This window comes from Monodelphis domestica, chromosome 5 (genome assembly GCF_027887165.1).
Source record: "Monodelphis domestica isolate mMonDom1 chromosome 5, mMonDom1.pri, whole genome shotgun sequence".
Classification (NCBI taxonomy): Eukaryota; Metazoa; Chordata; class Mammalia; order Didelphimorphia; family Didelphidae; genus Monodelphis; species Monodelphis domestica.
The window spans coordinates 18,638,475-18,656,000 of NC_077231.1; the positions used below are offsets into that span (position 1 = coordinate 18,638,475).

A 17,526-nucleotide genomic window follows, 5' to 3' on the forward strand; every position below is an offset into this window, starting at 1 on the left:
TAGATTTGGCTAGGTCTGATAAGGGAACATTAAGGTCCTCAACAAGTGTTACACCATTAATTTCTTCTTATAGCTCAATTTGATTTTCTTTTAGTTATTTAAATGATATGCCATTTGTATATATACTTTATATTCTTTGGCATCTTTCTCTATTTACACATACAGCTAGCCTCAGTTATTGATTTGAGGTTTAGTGCAAGGGCCCACCTCTACATTCTCCTAAAATCTTTCCCTCACCTGACCTATAAAAACCTATTCCTTTTTTCCCTGGTAGTCCTGACCTGATTTCTTGAGTTCTGTTGCTGACTTTCATTTCCCTTGTTGTATCTGTATTCAGTTTACTGGTAGACTTCATTCGGTGTCCCTCATCATACCTGCAATTGGCTGTCATGGCTTAATGGATTAGATGGTCTATGTACCCAAAAGGTTTCTTTATCAGGGGCACTGCGTAGTCTTTTTTTTTTTTATTAGATTGTTGGGATATTTCCTCTCTTTTCTTTCTGGGGCTTCCTCAGTCTTAGAGCTATGGAGTCTTCTGTTTTCCCCCCGGATTTCCCTGGTAAAGGCATAGACATTTTTGTCTCTACCTCTGGTGTTTCTCTGTACCCTCCATGGCCTTGCTATTTGTAGTACTGCTGAAGGTTTCTGTTCTATTGACCTGGCTGATGCTGACTTCACTGGCAGGACTCCTCTTTCCAATGTCCAAAGCATCTGAATGTATTTTTGTAGGGCTTGGATGAAGCACCTTACTGATGTATCACTTTGGATTTCTTGGTTGCTGTTCAATTTGGTGCTCTTTCTCTGTAATTGTTGGAATAAAAGTGGCAGCATTGGGCTCCTGTGTAAACTATCATGCCAGCATCTTAGATGGAATTTACAATTTTAGTATTGACATTGTTTCATTATCTATGATGCTGTTAAAGTTTCTATATGCTTATCTCTCAGATGATCTGTATTTTTGCTGTTCCCTTACCTGAAAGTATGATTGCCACTACCAATTAGATTCACCTGAGGCATAACATATTTTACTCTATTCCCTCATCTGTTTATTTGTTTAATAGAATTTATTCTCAGGTATCCCAGCCCCCCTCTCCTCTTCCTATACCATGGAAGGTATCACCCAACAAAAAGATTTATATAGTCTTTAATGTTTCTCTTTTTTCAATTCATTCTTTAGAGTTAGACATTTACAAATTATTTTTCAACTATCAATTCTCTCGATTCTAAATGTTTCACTTTTCTCTACTTCATGTAGGTCTATCCAAGTTAAAAAAACAAACACCTATTATGTCATTTTGCATTTTTATCATTTTATTTTGAGTTGCATTTTTTCAATCAGTAGAATTAGAGCATTTATTTTTTTGGTAGTACTTAACATTGGGAATCTTTATGTTCCTCATAAACACTGCTAGATTCTGTTTTCTAATTCACTTTACTATCTTTCTTTTTATGGATGAATCTATATAACTTACATTAACAAGTTATATTTGCTAGGTGTGCTTTTCCTTTCATCAAATGTTATTATAATGATCCTTCTCTTAATCTCCCCAACCTCTCTCCTTTTACAAAGAAAAACAAATTGATAAGAGAAAAGAATCAAGATCAATATTAGTAATCTATAATTGTAATGGTCCGATCCTATTCCTTACCTTTTTCTCTCTTTAACCATCCAGATCAAAGCTGTTGAATCTTATCTTTTATTTTTTACTTTTTTTAATTCCTCTCCGATTTTATAATCTATTCTGTGTAGGTAGTTTGTTTTGCTCTGAATATTCTTTCCTGAAGTCTACCCACCCTCTCTTCAACTACTATGCTCTCTCATTTCTCCTATTACTGACTGATATTAATGTATTTCTACAATTGACTATATGTGGATTCAACCATCTGTCTCCCAAGAGATGAGGTTCATGAGATGTATGCTTTCTCCATTCCTACCTCTGGGTTTCTATATTATTCTGATATTTCCAATTATGAAAGTTGTTTACGTTCCTTATTCTTTTTCTTTTCTTCCCAAGTTCCACATCTACAGGTTCAATTTTTGGACTAGGACTTTGTGTCATATCCAGGATCTAAAACCTCCTGTGTTTTTGGATTATGACAGGATTTGAATCTATGTCTTGTTCTTGGCTCCAAAATGGGCCTAGTAATCAAATTAGAAATTCATGTTACTATAATTTCTCAGTCATTTCAGTTGCCTGGGAAAATGAAATATCTGATATATTACCAAATAGATTTATCAATTAAGACCAATCAGTATCAAAAAGATACTAAGAAAAATATCTACTTGGACATGACTCTAAAGCTACAATCATTTTACTGGTAATCAAATCTCCAAATAAGGTTTTTAGAAAAAATCTGGGATTTTAGAAGCAGCAGATTCATCATGGTAAATAAAAAATGGATACCTTTCACCATTAAACTATATTTCATAATGGTAAGGAAAGGTTAGAGGTACAATATGACAAATTCCAGTCCAGTGGTGAGGGGCTAAAAATTGGCTCCTTACTTCCAGATTCGTTCAATTATTACTTTCAATCAGTTAAAGTTCATATTTTTAAAAGATATGCATAAATTGGCATTCATTCACTCCACAAACAGAACATCATTGGATGCTAAATTTAAAGCTAGATGAGATCTTCAAGGCCACTGAGTTCCAAACCCTCATTTTCAAGACGAGGAAACTGAGGGACAGAAAAGTTAACATGACTTGACCAAAGATAAACAACTAAGTCTTTATTAAAAGAGCATACAGTCTCTCTAAAAAGCCAAGATTTTTAATATTATGTTACCTAGTTCCCCCTCAAAGAGGCATTTAAAAATTGTATACTTTTAAATGTTTACATTTAGTATTAAAACTTTTCAACAAGACAAATGTAACATGGAATTGCCACAGTGCTTTTACAGCAACTTGATTTCCCTCTTATATTAATGAGTATTCTTAAGGGTGGATTTTAGATACTTACTATTCTGAGCAAATGAAAATGTGATGGCTGTACAAAAAACCCAGGACTTCGAATGAGTGCCCAAATGTCTTGGCACAAAGAAAAGCAACAAAAATCAAGAAAGAAAGGGATGGTTAGGGGCCAATGAAACTTGTAAAAAACAAACATCCCTTACGCTACCATAATAACCAGTTAATTGTTAGCCATTGGGCAATCTTTATTTGCTCCCCCCAAAACTACAAAATTCAAGGATTTAACAATATTTAACAATCCTCCAGCTACTGGATTGAAGTTACAGGAGAAGTTTTATGGCAACAACCATTTTAGGCTAGGGAATCATACAGATATTTTTGTCAGTGCCTTTTAGGTGGCCACAAAATTTATTTCCCTCCTCCTTGGAAATGTGGTAACTGATCAATTTCAAGAACTAAATAAGAAGAGATTATTTTAAGATGGTTAATTTTTTCCTAAGTTTTAGGTTCCCACAAATGTAATTTCACAGAATCATAGTCTCTTATTTTTTGGAGATGAGGGTGGAATTGCAACAGTCACTGATCCCATTGCTGACTGGCACAAGACCAATGGGAACTGGCTAATCCCTCGTTGGGTAGCCTGGTGGTCCTATGCTCTTGAGGCCTCACTATCCTGGGGTCACAATAAGTATGGACACTTCAAGGATATAGCACATGTCCAGAGGTCTACCAGCCTCAATCTACTTGCAGCAGGGATTACTGGTGTGCATCACCACTCCTCAGCCATGATCTTTTTGATTAGAAGAAAATAGTCAGTTCTGAATTTTTTAAAAGAGTATATGTATTAGTGCAAGTAGCAGACTTTGACCAAGGAATACTAAGCAATGCAGAGAAATGGACTCCAAAATCAAAATCTTGTCTCTAATTAGCTATTTTACCTTAGCCTTCCAGGTTTTAGTTTCTTCCTAAGTGAAAAGGAGGAGTTGAACCAGGTAAGCCTCCCTGGGTCTCCCTCAGTTCAAATGCTTTCCAGCTTTCAGAGACTGCCATTTTTTGATGCTACAAGATTCCCTCCTACATTATAAACTTTCAAAGTCTCCTCTGAACAAGAATCTTTATTTCCTTCATCATTTTTCCATTTGAATCAGCTCTTCTTTTTTAGAATGACTTCTATTCCTTAGGTCCTTATTCTCCTAAATCCACTATCCCGTTTACTTTGGCTTCCCTTTCTACTCAGCTTGTACTCAATTTGTAGCTATTTCTTTAAAAAATTTTAAAAAGAAAAATAAATAAACCCATATCTTCTGTCTTAGAGTACAAATATTAAGTATCAGTTCTAAGGCAAAAGAGTGGTAAGGGCAAGGTAACTGGGGTCACCAAAGTGATTTCCCCAGGGTCACACAGTTAAGAAGTATCTGAGGCCACATTTGAACCCAGGACCTCCCACTCCAAGCCTGGCACTCTATTCACTGAGGTACGTACCTGTCCCTTATTTGTAGCTATTTCTTTTTCTTTTTAAAAAACCTTTTCTTCCTGTCTTAGAATCAATATTGTGTATTGCTAAGTAAGGGCTACACAATGGGGACTAAGTCACTTGCCCAGGGTCACAAAGCCAGGAAGTGTCTGAGGCAAAATCTGAACCTAGGACCTTCCATTTCTAGGCCTGACTCTTCATCCACAGAGTCAAGTAGCTGCCCTCATTTGTAGCTATTTCAATGATCACCAATGAATGATGACCAATGAAATTGTGTGAATTTAATATAAATTGTATGCCTTTATTCCATCTGAAAATCCATTTTGGTTGGTATCAGTCTCACCCTTTAACCGGGCATGCCATGGCTCCCTAGCTGCCTGGACTAAGAATCCCAGGAAGAGTGGCAAAAAATGGCTTTATAAGAAAGGGGACAGAGTAAGCACAGATTCTTTTTGGGCACAAAGTGGTGGGAGACAGCATGGCAAGTTGACATTAATTAGGTGTGGCTAAGTGATCATATGATTTTCTCTCTCTCTCTCTCTCTCTCTCTCTCTCTCTCTCTCTCTCTCTCTCTCTCTCTCTCTCTCTCTCTCTCTCTCTCTCTCTTATAGAAATTAATATACAGTCTCCAGAGAATTTTAATCAGAACACAAGTATTTTAACCATTATCATATAGGAATCCTTTGTCTACTTGATTTTCTGCGATTTATACTCAAATTTTCAAGTCTGGGTAACTTTCACCATCTGTTTTATTCACTCTTGTTTCTGGACTGGTGATTCCTGGTGAAAGTCATAAAGGACATAAATTTAGCCTATTACAAATTTATGCTATTAGACTCTCCCTGCTATTAAGCAATTCTTTTATTTCTTAATGATTCCCTATCCCATTCCCTCTAGTACCTTCCCAAACTCTCCATCCTGGAAATTGTCTTTATCACCATAGATGCTCTTAACAGATGACCCTGACTTCTACTTTGCTGAGAAGATGGAAGCCATCCAACATATATTCCCTCTTCACCTCAAAATTCCCTCCTATTTCTTTCCTGTCTCTAAGAAGAAGATGCCTTTCCTTACCTTTCTAAAGCTAACCTACTCATCTGTGCCCTTCATCCCAATTTTGTCCTGTCTCCTCCAAGATCTCACTATTAGAATCCTTCCTTTTTCTTCCATCTTTGGTCTTTCTCTACCTAAAAATAAGTACAAATTATATTCTAAAAAATATCCTCCCTTTACTTTGTTGCTGCTTCCTCAAGTTACTTTCCTATATACATTTTATTGTCTAATATCCAATAGCATCTATCAAAATCAGAATCGTGTAATATTTAAACTTTACAAATAGTGTCAAGTATGGTGGCTCTACATTAAGAGGGTACTTATATTTTTAATGAAATGAATTATAACTTAAATGGGCAAGTAATCAACATTTGCTGCCAGACCAAAAGCATTTGGTGGTAACCCCCATATCACTTCCATAAAAATCTGAATTCCATCTCTATCACTAAAATGAAACTTTTTGTAAATGATCAGAGATGTCTCAATAAATTCAAAGTCTTTTTCTCAATCCCTTTTCTTCTTGACCAATCTACAAAAATGATACTGACAACTACTTCTGAATATAAGGCAATTTGTTAGAGTAGAAAGACTTGTTACCTTTAGAACCAAGAGAAAATTGAGATTTGAATCCTGTATCTGATACCTATTACTTATATGAATATGGGCCACATTCTGAACATGTTTTTTCAGCTCTAAATTAAGAGTAAAATAACATTTGTACTCTCTAAAGTTGTTGAGTTCAAGTCAATTAGTATTCATTAAGCACTTACTATGTGCAAAGTACTGTGCTAGATGCTGAGAAAAGAAAGATAAACATGAAAGAACAGCTGTGACAAAGTGCTTCCATTCTAGTAGGACAATATAATGAGCAAATACAATTAATTTGATGACAGGAAAGCCTAACAACTGGGGAAATCAGGAAAGTCCTGATGCTATGGCAAAACAGAACAACATACTAAAAGCAGAGAAATCATCTTGCTGACAGGTCTGTATTAGTCAAAGCTATGATTTTTCCAGTAACAATGTATGTCTGCAAATAAGGAAAGCTAAGTGCCACAGAAATCAATGCTTTAGAATTGTGATGTTGGAGAAGAGTCCCTTGGAAAGTGAGGAGATCAAATCAGTCAACATTTAGACATTAATTCAGACTATTCACTACAAGGTTAGCTATTGAAACTGAAGTTTGAATATTTTGGCCACATAATGAGAAGACAAGACTCACTGGAAAAGACTGGGAAAGACTAAAAACAAAAGGGTGGGGGATAGGGCAAGGGAGAGGAAAGTAGCTCAGTGGATTGAAAATCAGCCCCACAAGGGAGTTCCTGGGTTCAAATTTGAATTCAGACATGGCCTATCTGTGTGACCTTGGGCAAATCACTTAACCCTTCCTACTGCCTAGCCCTTACTGCTTTTTCACCTTGGAACCAGTTAGACACTACTGATTCTAAGAAAGAAAGCAAACAGAGAAGGGGATGGCAGAGGATGAGATGGATAGTGTTGTGTAAAACAACAAACATTAACTTGGACAGACTTTGAGAGATAGTAGAATACCCAAGGGCCTGATTATGGACCATGGGGTCACGATATGTCAGACATGACTGAACAATAACAAAGGAGCTAGTGCTGAGGTGAGACCATTCCAGGGAAGGGAGATAGCATCTACAGGGTCTGAAGCAGGAGGCAGAGTATCATATACAAGGAACATGAAGTAGAACAATCTGGTTATAATGCAGAATATATGAAAGAGAACAGGGTGAAATAAGCCTGGAAAGGTAATGCTGAAATGAGACCATGAATCTGCCAAACAGACAAATTGTCATTTTATCCTAGAAGGAACAGGAAAAGACTGAAGTTTTTTTCTAAGTAGGAGAGTATGAAATTCAGACATGTCTTAGGAATATCCATTTTTAAGTTCTGTAGAGGACAGAATGAAGTGGTAGGACAAACAGGGAGTCAAATTAGAATGTTATTTCAAGGCAAGAGGTAATAATGGTCTAAAACTGTGTGGTAACTCTCTGAATTAGCTTGAGACTTGGCAAGTAATCAAGGAATAAGGCAGGAATATTAAAGGAAAGGGAAGTATCAAAGATGACATAAGTAATAATAAAACTCATCATTTGATGCTGGCATAACAGTCCATAGAAAAGATATTTCAAAATAAGGGTGGGTTTAGAGAAAAAAATACTTCATTTTTGAATATGTAAATACAAAGATAGATCTTCCAGCTTGAAGCTGTCCTGCTATAAATAGTAATAATACTACTACAGTAAAGGAGGGTGATAAAGATGTGATAATTTTGGAAATGTTTCATATTCATTTGGAAAATGTTTCATAAAAGGTAAAGTTCTGTACAAATTAGTTTAAATGATATTCCTCCCTTAGTTTCTACATCTTCATAATGCATTCCCTGGCTCTTCTTCCTGCTGTCTTCCCTTAATGTAAGCATTGGCTCTCCAAAACCTCTCCTTCTTGATGACTTTATCGATGAGTACAGCTTCATTTATATGGATAACTCCTAGACCTATAGAATATTTCGAATCCTGACAACATCTTCTCAGGCTTCTGGCTCATATATCCATTTATCAATGGGCAATTTCAATAGTACCTCAAGCTAAAAATGTTTCAAACTCATTTCAGCATCATGTTACTCAAACCTGCTCTTTTCCCTCATTTTCCAATCTGTCAGTAATACCATCATTCTTCTAATCATCCCTAAATCATCTTTGATTCTACCTTTCCCTTCATCCCTTACTTCTATTAGCATTATGAGACAGCGAGGTGGCTCAGAACATTGGGGCTGGAGTCAGGAAGACCTGAGGTCAAATGCAGGCTCATCCATTTACTAGACTAGCTTTGTGGACCCAGGCATTGAACCCTGTGTGCCTTAATCGATTGAAGAAAGGAATGGCAAGCAACTCCAGTATCTTAAGCAAGAAAATTCCATGGACTATACTGTTGTATTATGACCCATAGGATCATGAAGAGTTGGGTCCAACTGAACAACAAGAGGTAATGATTTACTCACATTTGAGCCTTCTAACATTCTAACTGTAACTATTCTATCCCAGGTTCTGATTACTGCTTACAGTAATTAATGCAATAGGCTCCTAATAGGAATCCCCCCCCCCCCCCATCTCTCTAGTTTCTACCACCTCAATGTATTTGTTCATATTGGCCCTATGCCACTTTTTACTTGCTGGCATCAAGATTCCACTTAAATGCCCCCTTCTAAATAAGACTTTCCCTGAATCCCTAGCTGAAAGTCTTTTCTCTTTAAGTTGATCTATTTCAGCCTGCAATTAAGAACTTTTTTGTTTCAGTTGTTTTTCAGTCATATCCGACTCCTTGTGACCCCATTTGGAGTTTTCTTGGCAGACATGAGACTAGTTTGCCATTTCCTTCTCCAGCTTATTTTACAAATGAGAAAACTGAGACAACAGGGTTAAAGTGACTTGACAGATTTGAACTCATGTCCTTCTGGCTCTAAGACTAGCGCTCTATCCACTGGGTCACCTAACCTGACCCCAATTAAGAATTTATCAAATTAGAAAGCCTGCTGAATTTAAGAATCACAAGACCTAAACTTCAATTCTGGCTTTGCTACTTTATACTTATGTGATGTTAAGCAAATAATTTAATTTGTATTTCACTTTATTTAACTATATAAAATGAACAAGATAGATTTAAACATATCTTGGGTAGTACTTTCAAGCTCTAATACCACTACTCTGGGACATGCCTTCTTTCTTAAGTTATTAAGGGCCTCTTAATTGCCACATCCAATGGCCTTTTCTGGATCATCATCATTTTTACCCTGTGTACAGCCTTTAACACTGTAAATCATCTTCTTTTCCTTGATATTCTCTTCTCCATTTTATCATTGCCATACAGACTGGCTCAGCTTTTGATACTCCAAAATCACCTCAGGTGCTTCTCCCCTCTGACTGGAGAGCAGAGCAGTCAACTTCCCTCCAAAGCTTTTCTGAATAACTTTATTTTCCATTGGCTCCATTAGAGTGTAAGCTCCATGAGGGAAGAGATTATTTTTTCTTATTTGTCTCCCTAGGGTAGCACAGTGCCTGGCACATAATCCTTAATAAATGGTTACTGAATTAGGTCTAATGTTTTGTGACACCCCCCTTATGATTCCACTCCTATCTATTAGACCACTCTTTCTCAGGCTTTCTCATGGACACCCTCTTCTCTTTGTTTTCTACACAATTACACTTGGTGATCTCATCAGCTCAATTATCATGGTTATGCTGGTAACTAATCTATCTCTCCTATTCAAATGCCTATTAGACATTTCAACTTAATGCCCTGTAGACATTCTCAATTCAACATTTTCAAAACTGAACTCAACTCATCTTTCCCTAAAAACCCTCACTTTTTCCTAACTTCCCTACTGCTGTCAAGGATGGCACCATATTCTCAGACCTCCAGGCTTACAATCTTGGTATCACCCACCAACTCCTCATTAGCTATATCCAATCTACTGCCAGGACCTGTCAAGTTTACTTTTGCAACATTTCTCAAATGAGTGTCCTTTCTTCTTACATTGCCAACACCCTGGTAGAGGCCTTCATCACTTCAGGCCTGGATTTCTACAACAGTCTGGTTAATTGGTCTGTCTGCCAGAAGTCTCATCCCATTCCAGGTTATACTCTACTAGGGCATCAAAATTATCTTCCTAAAGAGCAGTCTGACCAAACCATCCCCCCCCTCCTCCTTTGTACTCAGTAAACTTTAACGGTTCCCTGTTATCTCCACATATCAAATATGTAGTCTTCCCATTTGGAATTTAAAGTTTTTCATAACTGCCCCATACCTTTCCAGTCTTCTTACAACTTATGCTTCCTCCCTCTCACACATATTCTTCATTCCAGTTACTGGAATGAAGACAGGAAAAGCCTCCTTGCTTTTCCTTCAACAAAATACTGCATCTCTTAAACCTGGGCATTTTCCATTAATGTCCTCTTGTCTGAAATACTCTCCCTCCTAATCTCCACCTCTTGACTATCTTGGGTTTCTCCAAGGCCCCCCAAAAATCCCACATTCAAAGGGAAACATTCCCTTATTCCCTTTAACTCTGCTGCTTTCCTTCTAGGATTATTCTCTATTTATTCTGTATAAAGCTTGTTTGAACAAAGTTGTTTGCATGTTCTCACTCATCAAATTATGAACTCCTTCTAAGGCCTTTCTTTTTTGTCTTTGTATCCAGAGAGCTTATGGACATAGGCACTGCCACATAGAAGGTACATAAATGTTTACTATTAGTAGATAAAGTAACATGTACAAATTTTCATCGTTATTAAATAGCAAATTCTTGAAGGACTATATTGTAAATTTTTTAAACCTTTACTTTCTTTCTTAGAATCAATCCTAAAGTAAATGACCTTAATGTCTGATAAACCCCCAAAATCTCACCATTTGAGATAAGAACTCAATATTCACAAAAACTGCTGGGGAAAATTGGAAAATGGTATGGTCAAAACTAGGTATTGTCCAATATCTGATATCTTATACCAAGATAGGGTCAACATGGGTATATGATTTAGACATAAAGAGTGATACCACAAGCAAATTGGGGGAATCTGGAATTTACCTGTTAGATCTATGAAGAAAGGAAGAATTTATGACCAAAAAAGATAGAAAACATTACAAGATGTAAAAATTATAATTTTGATTACATTAAATTAAAAAGATTTTGTGTAAATAAAACTAATGTAACCTTAAGTTTAGAAGGGAAACAACAAACTGGGGGAAAAAAGATTTTTAGAGTAAATTTCTGACAAAGCCCTCATTTCTCAAATATAAAGACAGCTGAGTCAAATTTATAAGAATGCAAGTCATTCCCCAATAAATAGTCAAAGGAAAAGAATAGGCAGAACAAATAAAAAAATCAAAGCTATCAATGATCATGTAAAAATGATGTAAATTAAAACAAACTCTGAGGTACCACCTCACACCTATCAGATTGGCCAATATGGGAGTAAAGGAAAATGATAAATGTTGGAGGCAACATGGCAGAACTGTAACACTAATGGGATACTGTTAAGAGTTGTGAACTGATCCAACCATTCTGGAGGGCAATTTGGAACTATTCTCAAAGGGCTATTAGATTGTGCCTATGCTTTGATCTATTAATACTACTACTAGAACTGTATCCCAGAGAGAGAAAAAGGGAGGGGAAAGGACACATCTGTACAAAAATATTTATAGTGGTCTCGAATAAAATAGGAATTTATAAAAAAAAAAACAAGTAGTTATCTCATTGAATCAGAAAACAGAAAACATTAAAAAAAACAGTTCTTAATCACCTCTTATATATAATTCAATGTATGAGGCTTTGGGGAAAATGTAAAGATTAATAAGATAGTCCTATTATGGAAATATGTTTTGAATTACTTCACATGTATAAAGGGCATCATATTATTTGCCTTCTCAATGGGTGGGAGAGGGGCTGTTTTGCATGATTTCTTTCTTTCTTTAAACCTTTGAATCAATACTGTATATTGGTTCCAAGGCAGAAGAGTGGTAAGGGCTAGACAATTAGGGTTAAGTGAGTTGGCCAGGGTCACATAGTTGGGAAGTGTCTGAGGCTAAATTTGAACTCAGGACCTCCATCTCTAGGCTTGGCTCTCAATCCACTGAGATACCCAGCTGCCCCCTGTGTTGCATAGTTTCTAACCATAGGTCTGCAAATAATAAAGTCTCCAAGTCATTGAGAAGGCAAGCAATATGATATCCTTTACATTTTTGTTTGTTTTGTTTGGAGAATTTCCTATTTTATTCAAGATACTAGGAAATCACTGGGGATTTTTTTTTTAAGCAAGGGAATGATATGGTCAAACCTGTGTTTAGAGAATATCACTTTGGTAGCTTATGTGGGAAAAAAACTTAGCTAGACTTTGAGGCTAGGAGACCAAATAAGAGGTTACTGAAACAGTCCAGGTAAGATAAGAGTCTGAAATCGGATGGAGCCTAATTGAATAGAATGAAATGGACTGATGTGACAAAGAACTGGAAGGCCTAGCAACTAAGGAGGGTAAGAGGAAGAATTGGGGTGACTTGGACAGAAATAGGGAAGTACTGGGGGAAATAAAATAAGCCCTGTTTTGGACATTTTGAGTTTATGATATGGGATACCCAAGAAGAGATTTCCAGGAGGCAGTTGGTAATTCCAAATTTTCTGTCATTGGAGGTTCACCTCCAAAACACTGGAAGTCTGTCCACAAAGTGCTGGAAGTCTACCTGTGAAGGTCTCCTCTGTTTCCACTTTCACATTTTTAGGGGTTTCCTTGGTGGGGGGGAAGGGGGAGACAGGACAAGGAACACTCCAGCACCAGCCTGTGCATATGCTACTGGAAATCCCCATTCCCAGAGCCCCCATCAGTGATTGTACTTTGACCAGAAACTACATGACAATTTTATATTTAGATACTGTTGATGGAATTACTTTAGAAAAAAATCAAATGAAGTTATTAGCAATTTGTCAATCCGAGTTACTTACAAACCTTATTTCCCTCTAAATGACATTCTTTCCTACGTAGAACTATAGGCCCCAAACCAAAAATACTTAGAACACAAACAAGATATAGGGACTAAGACAAATTTTTTACTTTAGCAGAAAGTATTTCAGGTACCTTAGAAAACTATGGTCAAAATAATTGGTTCTTAAGAAGTATTTTTAAGAATTACTTCATCCTCAAATTATGCATGATGAGGCTAAAATATCATAGAATAATCTGCCTTACTATTCAGAAGGCATCTAAAATTATTACCTTTTGGAGAACATCTAAGGCTGTAAGCACTGCTTCCTGTAAACTTGTCAAAACTGCTTCAGTGTATGATGGAAGGATGAAAGGAGAAGCATCTGAACTGATAGGGACAGAGACAGCACTGTGCAAGATGATACCCAACTTCTGAAGATCATCCATGCTGAAACCAGTTTTTATATGCTGGTAAAGAGCTGGAAATATCTGAATTAAAGCTGTGAGAAAAGGCTGGCTGGGAATGAAAGTTAGTTTGTCACAAGTAAGAGGAGGCTGAGTACTTTCTGATCCAATTCTATACCAGGTATTCCATGCAGCCCACCAGAGATTCAAATCTTCAATCTCATCAGTAACTATAGCTGGCTCTGATCCAGGGTATCGTGCAAGTCTTTCTCCAATGGAATCTGTTCTCATAAATGGCCTACTTAGACCAGGAGTAGATATTGGTCCTATAAGGACAGGAACAGGGACGTTAACTGCTGGTGGTGTCTCAGGTTTATCAGAATCTCTCATAGGGGATACAATCTGCAAAATTTCCTGGAAACTTTTCAGAGCAGCCAAAGAAACTTCATTATTTTTGCTGAGTGCAGCTGACTGTATGTGATCAAGAAGAACATCCCAAGCTTTAGGAAAATCTCCTATAAGGAAAAGGAGAAAAACAAATTAGTTAAAAGGTGATTGCAAGGGATTTTTTCATATGACACATCAACAAAATAATAATTATTAATTTCTTGGTAAAAGGACTTTCCAAAACAAAGTAGATAACCATTGACTACAAAATGTTGAACCAAGTTGTGGTACATGAATGTAATGGAATATTATGATGTAAGATGTAGGTTGTAAGATGTCTGATGTAAGAAATGACAAACATGAAAAATAAGAAAGAGTGTAAAGACTTACAGGAACTGACATAAAGTAAGCAAAATTAAGCCAACAATTTGCACAATACCCTGCAATGATGTTAATGGAAATAAAAACAACATTATCATTTGAATTTAAATACTATAAAGTTTTAATGTTCAATCTGGGCCTTAAAGAGATATGGTAAGACACCTATCCTTATTTACAGAGAGAAGCCCATTGATGTGGAATATTGCAAAGAATATTGAACATTTTTTTATGTTTATTTTGAAGAACTATTAAAAAATTCCTTTTTAAAACATTTGTCAGTAAAAGAGACAGCTCTCTTAGAAGGTATAGAGAGAAGTAAGAAATTTTTTTTAATGTAGGGAAAAAATTACTAGAAAATTATACTTAAATTTTAATTAGAATTTCATTGTATTTATCAGTATTAGCTTTGAACTTTTCATTGTTTTTTACCAATAAAGTACAAAATACAAAGAAGCAAGAAAAGTATACCAATCTATTTTTTCATGAATTCAAGATTTTGACATTAATCTAAGTAGTCCACCCACTGAAGAGCAACCCAACAACTTTATGATCCTTTTTTCAAGAGTGTCTGTGGCTATAAAGATCACCACCATGAGGCCCACCTTCACTATGCTAGGTTGGGGGCTTATATTAGTCATACATGCCATCATTACCAAAGGGTTATTGAAGCTTTTCCCATTTGATAAGGCCTACCAGAGACTGTGTTGGGTTGCATAGCTGTCAAGAACCCAAGGCAACTTAATGCTGTGATCAATCAGGCACCAGAGGTGAACCTCCTTTGGTTCATTAGCTTGGCCACAAAACTAAAAAAACAAAAGTCGGCCAGGGGCTGCAACCCACAAATACCAGCACTGTAAAGCTCTGAACTACCAGTAGAGGGGGGAGAAGGCTCTGAACTGTAGGTGCCAAGGTGGTAGCAGGGAAAGAGGCACTAAACTGCTCATGCCAGGCCAGACAGCATAGGAAAGGTCCAGGAGCATGTGAGGAGCTGTGCAACATTCAATGAAGCCTCATGTACAGAGTACAATATCCAGCTGGGGCCAGTTCTGACTACCCAAAAGTAAACCATGAACTACCCAGTGTAGAAAGAAGTTGAGATGCTTTGAGATCTGGTCTCTCCTAGAAACCACAATCAGAACAGAGAGAGTACAGACATAAACAACATGGAAAATAAGAGGGAGAAAAAAAGACTGAAAATATCCAACATCTAAGGAAGAAGAAATCTCAAAGACCTTGAGCATAAACAGATAAAATCAACAGGAAAAATAGTAACAACAGAAGGAACTATGACCACAAAATCTAAATAAGGAGTTCAAACACCTATGAATAAATTCTGCAAAATAAAGGAAAATGATCCAACAGATAAGAGGTCCATGTAGAATGTGAGGAGAAACCACAACACACTGTTCCTAAGTGTTTTAAAAGAGAAATGAAAATTATGAAAGTAGAATTTTTGTCCTGTACCAAAAAATTAGAATCTGCAATGCCAAGTCTCACCAAAAAAAGGGTGAACAATGAATTGGAAAGGCAAATTTACAGAAGGATAAATTAGAAGAGAAGCAAAAAAGAACATTAAAAGAAATATGTTCACTACATAAGCAAAGCATATCTATAGATCTCAAAGATAAGAGGCATAGAGACAATCTAAGGATCACAGGTCTCTTGGAAGAGCATGGCAGGACAAAAATGCCACAATGAAAGAAATCATAGAAAAGAACTGCACAGAATTTCAAAACAAAGACAATGAAATTCCAATGGAAAGAATTCACAGATCACCTCCAATAAAAAAACCCAAGCCTGCATGCTGTCTCCATCATCAAATTGTGAACTCCTTGTTTTTTTGCTTTTCTTTTTATTCTCAGTGCTTTGCACAATGTCTGGCATTTAATAGGCATTTAAATGTTAGCTGACTACTTCAACTGATTGCTGTGAGGATCAAATGAAATAATGTTTGTAATATACTTTGCAAACTTTAATGTGCTATATAAGTGCTAGCTATTATCAGTGGTTACATTGTCTTATGATTCTAATTGTGTGAATTTAACATAAATTCTACCCCTTATTCCTTGTGAAAACCCTTTTGGTTGGTATTAGTCCCACCTTTTGTCTGGGTGCCCATGCATACAATGGGAGAATGTCAGAGGCGGTGTAGCCTTTTGGTCACCCAGAAAAGACTGGCCTCTTGTCCCACATAATTCCTGGCATCCAGAAGACTGGATTGAAGTCAAGTCTGTCCAACCAAAGAGATGCAGAGCAACATGAATGACTTTATTACAGAGGGTCCTGAGGAAGCAAACTTGGGGTGGGGTATAGATATTCAGATCTCTTTTGAGCTGGACTTTTCCTGGCATGGCCACCTTGGCTAGTAAATGGAGTTGAGTATGGTAAACTCAGATTAGTTAGGCCTGGACAGGTGGTTATCTGATTTTCTCTCTCTCTCTCTCTCTCTCTCTCTCTCTCTCTCTCTCTCTCTCTCTCTCTCTCTCTCTCTCTCTCTCACTTTTACTAATAAATAATTACAAATTAATATACAGTCTCTAGAGAATTTTAAGCATAACACAATGCATTTAATACTTGTGTGCAGGAATTCTAATAATATTTATTTCCTATTGCAAGTACATAAAAGTTCTACTCTATAAGTATGAGGAATTTGAGTAGCTGCCTCCAAAAGATGTTTTGTGCTGATATTTGCTTTCTTTTGCCTTACTGATCTTGCAAACTAAGCATTTGCCTAACGGTCAGTTATGGGTAAGGATGCTGTATGGTATGTTCTTTAGTAAGAGAATAGAACAAGGAGTAAAATTAATATTAATTAATGTTGAGTTCTATTATTTATTAGCAACATTTCTATGTGTACTCATCCACTTTCTCAAATCCTGACCTCCGAAGGTTGGGCAGTTCAATTCTCAAGCTAAGGTAATTTACTCTCAGGCCCCAACGTATCTGACTAACATGGGGCCTCTGTCTTTTGTTAAAAGATGGGGGGGGGGGCGCGCTAGCTAGGTAGTTGAGTAGATTAAGAGCCAAGCCTAAAGACAAGAGGTCTTGGGTTCAAATAAAAAAAGACTTCTTAGCTGAGTGACCCAGGGCAAGTCATTTAGCCCCTACTGCCTAGTCCTTAGTGCTCTTCTGCTTTGGAACCAATACACAGTATTGATTAGAGGATGGAAAGTAAGAGTTTATTTTTTTTAAAAAGACAGAGTGGATATCTTTGCTCCTTTTTCTTTAAAGAACACTCTCAAAAAGCATATGCTTCTTTTGTCCTTACTAAACATATCATCTAGATTTGGGGTCAGTAGGACTACAACAGAAGAAAGAATGACTGAAAACTTGATTGAGATAACTTATATTTTTCTAGCCAAATTTTACTAAGAGGAAGCTGGGTTTCATAAACTCACCAACATTCTACTTCTTAAAGT

General features: G+C 36.7%; 1 protein-coding gene across 2 annotated transcripts in view; it reads right to left on the reverse strand.

Moving 5' to 3' along the window:
- The window catches only part of MON2 (MON2 homolog, regulator of endosome-to-Golgi trafficking), a 170,953-nt gene that overhangs the window by 58,362 nt on the left and 95,065 nt on the right, over positions 1-17,526 (reverse strand). For both annotated transcript variants that reach the window (XM_001363454.5, XM_001363373.5), the window contains exon 26: positions 13,226-13,854. In XM_001363454.5, the coding sequence (XP_001363491.1) occupies positions 13,226-13,854 (629 nt within the window). The remainder of the gene's footprint in view (positions 1-13,225; positions 13,855-17,526) is intronic.